Consider the following 6,848-nt stretch of genomic DNA (forward strand, 5'->3'; position numbering starts at 1 on the left):
GCTCGTCCCACTCCCTGCCTTATATCCCTGCAGTTTCTTTCTCATCATCCATGTATCCAATCCTCTTGAAAGACAATATTGAATTCTATTGGTGCCATCCTAACTGCAAGGGGAGCTCCAAATCCTAAAGAAAACCAGTAAGTGCTGGAAATAGTCAGCAGATCTGTATCATTTGCTTTGAATCAGGTATTGTTTTTCTGCAGATCAGATTCACCTTAACGCATCAACTCTGTTTCTCTGCCCACCAGCGCTGCCTGACGTATTGAGATTTTCCAGCACCACTCATTTTATATCAGATTTTCAGGGTTCATAGTGCATTGTTTTATTTCAACTCCTAACCCTGAGTTCTGGAAAGAATGCTTTCCCTCATGTTACTGTTGGTTCTTCTGTCAATCATTGTAACCCTTTAACTGCTGATGTTGCCGTGAAGATCCTGCCTTCTCAACCTCTCTCCTCACCTGAGGCATGGTGACCCTTAGGTTAAACCCCCATCAGTCATCTCTTTCTAATTTGACAGCAGCCCGGTGGTTTTCTGAGACAACAGTGATTAAACGGTCGGCCACTGGTAGCAGACACTGCTTATTTTCTTTGACTTTAGTGATGCAGAAAGATTCTGCCATTGTATCCCTTCAAAGCCAAGAAGATTTCAGGGGAAATGCTTTGACTGAAGATGTCAGTAGAAACTGTCCCCTCTGGTGACTCGCTTGGTAAATAGAAGCATTGGCTTTAACATACTTGAGAAGTGAACAAGTCGAGAAATTAAGAGTTTTTTATATACTTAGAGGGTTATTGCCTGGAACTCACTACTGAAAAGGATGGAGGAGGCAGATTCTAATGGAACTTCCAAATGGCAATGGAACATAAATTCGAATTTGGCCACTCTGCCAGGACATGGGAAAGAAGCTATGGGATGGAATTAAGAATGGCCTCCTCCTCTATGGTCAGATTCTTTGATGCCTAACTTGTCTCAGCATTCAGGGTGAAGTAAAATGCAAGAAATAGGAGCACAATAAGACCATTCGGCCCATTGAGCCTGCTCTGCATACAATATATTCATGAACGATCTTGGGATCCATCTCCACTTTCTAATCCATTGCCCATATTCCTTGATCCCTTGAAAGACCAGCATCTGTCCATCCCAGCCGAGGAAAGGGGTTTATAAAACAAAACTATTGAATCTTGTTTGTTACCGTGAAGCAATATATGATATTTCAATTGGCAAATTGAATGTGTTCTCCTTGTGTCTGCCTGGGTTTCCTTCAGGTGCTCTGGTTTCCTGCAACAGTACAAAAATATGCAGGTTAGGTGGATTGGCCGAGCTAAATTGCACCATAGTGTCCAAGGTTGTGCAGGCTAGGTATGTTAATTGTGGTTAATGTGGGGATGGGGTTGGGAGGGGGAGCGTGCTGGGTTGGATGGGATGCTTTTCAGAGGGTTAGTACAGATTCGATGGGCTGAATGGCCTCTTTCTGTTCTGTTGGGTTTCTCTGATTCTTTGATTTAAATCTCCACATTCGTAGGGCTGAGACAAGAGGTATGGTCTGTGAAGGCCTACAGCTCACTGACTCAGTGTTCCTGATAGCTATCAGGGAGTGACTTTCAAACATTGTCCAATGCTGTGGTAAAGCGGTGTTGTGGTTTTACAAGACTAAATTTCTCATTCACGTTCGCACCCTTTTATTGCATCCCCCACCTCTCCCCTCCAGCCCTCCCTTTTCCTATCTCCGTAATCTCCAGCCCTACAATGCTTTGGGAACCCTGTGTTTCTTCAACTCTGAGCTCTGATGTACCCCAGACCTTCAGTCCACCAAAGATAACTGCAATGGCTGTAACAAGGTCAGCCAGGTGGACCTCACAGAGTATGGGATCCCTGATTTGGAGCTGTTAATTTGGTCCAATCAGGGAGCCCTGGCTGACAGATAAGAAAGAAGAGTCTATTGCCCTTTGATGTGAAGGGCACTGCTTGTCACTGGCCACTCGGGTGTTTTTCATATCTTCCTGGTGGTGGAAATTGAATAAAGATTCATGCACTTTGTGTCTCTCACTGTGTCTCACACCTACACACACACACACACACACACCATGGGTGCTGGGGAAAAAAATAAGCACTACCGCAGTTAGGCGGTAGTGTGGGGGTAATATAAAAAAAGAAGAAGAAAAAAAAGAAAAAAAAATGAACTGAGGGTCACACAGCAAAAAAAAAGAAAGAAGAGTCTATTGCCCTTTGTTGTGAAGGGCACCGCTTGTCACTGGCCACTCGGGTGTTTTCCTATCTTCCTGGTGGTGGAAATTGAATAAAGATTTGTGCACCTTGTAGAAAAAAGATAAGCAGGAGTGTTACCCAGTACGGAGGAGGGAGGGCAGGTCTGAAGACACAGCATTGCCTTTTGTGAAGGGCAGTGCTTGTCACTGGCCACTCGGGTGTTTCCTATCTTCCTGGTGAATAAAGATTCGTACACCTTGTGTCTCTCACTGTGTCTCACACCTGCACACACACACCATGGGTGCTGGGGCAAGAATAAGTACTACCGCAGCTAGGCGGTAGCTGCGGTAGTGTGGAAAAAAAGAAAAGAAAGAAAAAAAAGGAAACAAAAACAGGAGTGTCAGCATTGCCCTAAAAGAAAAAAAAGAAACAAGGGTCTATTGTCCTTTGATGTGAAGGGCGTTGCTTGTCACTGGCCACTCGGGTGTTTTTCCTATCTTCCTGGTGGTGGAAATTGAATAAAGATTCGTACACCTTGTGTCTCTCACTGTGTCTCACACCTGCACACACACACCTTGGGTGCTGGGGAAAAATAAGCACTACCGCAGGTAGTGTGGGGTAAAATAGATAGAATAAACAATAAATAAATAAATAAATAAATAAATAAGCAGGAGGGTCAGAGGTTCTGCTAAAAAAAAGTTTAAAAAGTGAAGAAATAAGAGTGTCAGGGGATCTGGTCTCTCAGAGCTGGCTCTGAGGGAGCTAGGTCAGTGTCAAGTACTATGTATCTGTCAATCAAGGGTGACTTGGTGACGGATTATCATCATCTGTGGAGTTATTTCAGCAACTGTGCCTTCAGTTGCCCTAAACCCTGCATCACAATCACTAAAGTAGACAGCAATGGAAAAGCTTTGGGTTTAAGAAAGGAATTAAAGACTTTTGGGATCTAGTAGATATTTTGAAATCAACCTGTTCAGAGAAGTTATTACATACGTTTGGAGCAGGTGAGATTAAAACCTGGGCCAAAGGTAGGGATACTACCACTGCACCAAAAGAGTCCTGTGGGGACTCAGCAGCTTTCTGGCGTTGGTTGACTCAATGACTGTGCTGAGGTGCATCTTGCGCTTATGACACTAGGTGGCACTATGAGCAAGAAAACTAAATTTTACTGAGACTCAGAAATTTACCAGATGGAGCCCATTGTAGAGAATCATTTCACTGCCTTTGGTCTTTGTGTGTGTGTAGATTGTGTCTGTGTGTGTATGTGTGCGTACGTGGATGTGTGTGTGTGTGTGTGTGTGAGAATATATCACTGTCTGTGGGTTTGTGTGTGTGCATGTGTTATGCCTGTGTCTGTGTGTATGAACGTGTTAGTGTGAGTGTATCTGTGTTTGTGGATATGAACATGTGTGTGTGTGTGTGTGAAAATTAGGTTAGTGTTCTGGTAAGCAATTGGTTGTCCATTACTAGTGGCTCTTGTGAGTGTGGTGGTGAGTCACCAGCTTGAACTGCTGCATTCAGTGGGGTGTAGGAACACCCACAGTGTTGACTGGACAAGAATCCTGGGATGTTGATTCAAAGAGAGTGCTGGGAAAACTTGGATATAATTCCAAGTTGGAATGGTGAGAGGCTTGGAGGGAAACATGCAGGTGAAGGAAGAGCTGTATTCTTCTTCAGTGGTGGAGATGGCTTGTGGGCAGGGAAATGTGGAAACTGGTGTTTGTGCTAAACTATAGATTTACAATAAAAGCCTTGTAAATCTCTGAAAGTCTTCTGCTCCCTAATTCAATAAATGAATATAAGTCTGTGAAAAAAAAACTCAACATTGAAGCAGATGGCATAATTGTGGTTAGGAAACAATTGAGGCGAGAGTCAAGAAGGTAGGTTGGGATATGGAGCCTGAAAGTATTTTTCTATTTTTCAAAATCCTTCTATCCCATGTCAGTGGATATGGTTGTAATTCAGCTTAATTTTTTAACTCAGTTCACTGTGACTCTCCATATAGTGCTTTTGGCAAAATTTTCTTTGATAATGGAAGTGAAGAGGAATATTTGCTTTTTATTGAAAGTGGATTTTAACCCAGCCTTACATGACCTCCTCACACAACCCAGTGTGATTTGTAAAATAAACCAGTCCCATTAAACCAATTTCCTCTATTAACACTGCCACATCCATTAAAGCTCATGTTAAGACAGTGTATCACTTACCAGAGATCTCATTAAGACAGTAACACTGCAAGCTTTTAGGATTTTTTTTTGCACAGGCTCACATGACTCAACAAAGATCAGGCAGAAAAACATAAAGTGGTTCTTGGGGAATGAAGGGGAGAACAAAAAGCAATGTGGTTCGGGGGGGAAATGTGATACCATATGGCAGCAATGCGAAATCAGATCTTCCCAATTCTATTTCGAGAGTCTCAGGGGAGACTGAGTGCAGAGTCTTTCAGCTTTACAGAGAGAAAATGTGCTTGTCCATCTCCCAGCAAGACATCCCAACATCCTGCAGTGACCTTCAATGCAGGAGAATTGCTGAGGCAGGCACCAAAACGTCAGAGCTGTCTCCTGGTGCGCCCATCTGCATTAGCGTTTGCTGTCCACAGACGTAACAGTAATAGGAGTGACTGTGGAGTGGTGGGGAGGGTGATAGTATTGACCTCCTGGACAATGATTACGCATTTTTGTATTTCTCTCAGAGGCATGTGAATGGGTATATGAATCATAGAATCCCTACAGTGTGGAAACAGGCCCTTCGGCCCAAAGAGTCCACACCAACTCTCTGAAGAGTAACCCAACCAGACTCATTCCCTACTAATCTACATTCACCCCAGACTAATGAACCTAACCTACACATCCCTGGACACTACGGGCAATTTAGCATGGCTAGTTCACCAAACCAGCACATCTTTGGATTGTGCAAGGAAACCAGAGGACCTGGGGGAAACCGACGCAGCCACAAGGAGAATGTGCAAACTCCACACAGACAGTCACCTGAGGCTGGAATTAAACCCAGTTCCCTGAAGTTATGAGGCAGGAGTACTAACCATTGAGCCACCATGCCCCCCCACCTCAACGAGCCACTGTGCCACAGACACAGACGGGCTGGGAGCTCACAGTCACTAATGTTTGAGCTCCCTGGCACTTGTCAAGGTGAAGTAGACTACTCATGGCAACAGGAGGAGGCTGTTCAGCCCCTTGAGACTGTGCTGTCTTTCAGTTAGACCAGTGCTGATCTACGGCTTAAGTCCACTTTGGGTCTGAATCCCTTTAGCTGCCAAAATGGTCTCAAGCTTACCATTGAGAGTTTCAAAAAAAAACCATAGCCTTCAACAGCCTCTTTTGGGGGAAATGGTCCTACATTTCTGCTGACACCACCCCCTATTCTGTCAAATCTACCCACTTTACACTCCCTGTATTACCCCTGAACTCCTTCCTGGTAACTTCACAACTATGACCCCAGGTTCTGGATTCCACCCCTACAGAATGTATAGTATCTCTAATGTCCTTTAGTCTCCTTGCACACCTTAATTAGTACATCTCTGATTAGATTTGCCATCCATTGATCATGCAGCATTACCCTTTGATGTGAAGAGCACTGCTTGTCACTGGCCACTCAGGTGTTTCCTATCTTCCTGGTGGTGGAAATTGAATAAAGATTTGTGCGCCTTGCGTCTTTCACTGTGTCTCACACCTGCACACACACACCATGGGTGCTGGGGAAAACATAAGCACTACCGCAGTTAGGAGGTAGTGTGGGGGGTAAAGGAAAGAAAAATACAATTGGCATCCAGATGGCAATGGAGCAGGACTCCTGAGCTGTGGCTCATCTGCTCTGACCATTTTTCTTTCCTTCCTTGGTCTTTTCTTCTCCCCTTCCTTTACTGACCTCTTGTCCTGAGCTCAGACAACATCAGCGGCGAATGGACCCAGCGCAGACTCAAGTGAGCCCCTCCTGGCAATTCCAGGGCAAGCCCAGGCTTGGCATTGGGATCAGCAGAGGTGATCTTGGTGAGGTAGGCCCCACAGCAAGAGGTGGGCGCCTGAGGAAGGGTGACTTCGCTGTTGGTTGGGTCCAGCGCTGGCGAAGCAGTGGCCAAAGGGCACCACAGCGACATCAATGAGGTTGGCCCAGAGGCAAGAGATGTGATTCTGATGTCGGTGGGTTTGACGCAGGCATCTGTGAGGTGGTGGCGGAGGAGAGTTGCCTAGGCAACGAGAGATGGCACCTGAGGAGAGGCGATTTCAGTGTTGGTTGGGTCTGGTGTAGATGGTGTGATGCTGGGGAGGAGGGATGGTAGCACAGATGTCATTGATGATAAGCTGGCTCAGGACCAATGGACACTCTTTCAGTGGTATCTGTCTTGTTTTTCTTATTCGGAAAACTATTCAAAATGGTGACAGTGTATTTCACTGTTTTCTTGCTAAAATGCATGTGACAGTAAAATAATTCATTCCGTCATTAAAACCATTCATTTATTCACTCACTCACTCATTCATTCATTCATTGGAACCATAGAATTCTACTGGACAGAAGGAGGCCATTCAATCCATTGTGTCTGTACTGGCTCCCAAAGGAGTCACCCAGCTAGTCCCACACTCCAGCCCCATCTCCATAACCCTTTGACTTCAATCCTTTCGGATATATATCC

The 6,848-nt window shown here is 44.9% G+C and overlaps 1 protein-coding gene across 1 annotated transcript in view; it reads right to left on the bottom strand.

Moving 5' to 3' along the window:
* LOC140489071 (prolactin-like) overlaps nt 1-6,314 on the bottom strand; it is a 29,510-nt gene extending 23,196 nt beyond the window's left edge. Inside the window, exon 1 of the mRNA XM_072588308.1 lies at nt 6,086-6,314. Within this exon, the coding sequence (XP_072444409.1) occupies nt 6,086-6,314 (229 nt within the window). The remainder of the gene's footprint in view (nt 1-6,085) is intronic.
* Nucleotides 6,315-6,848: the final 534 nt, after the last annotated feature.

Source organism: Chiloscyllium punctatum, chromosome 18 (genome assembly GCF_047496795.1).
Source record: "Chiloscyllium punctatum isolate Juve2018m chromosome 18, sChiPun1.3, whole genome shotgun sequence".
Taxonomy (NCBI): domain Eukaryota; kingdom Metazoa; phylum Chordata; class Chondrichthyes; order Orectolobiformes; family Hemiscylliidae; genus Chiloscyllium; species Chiloscyllium punctatum.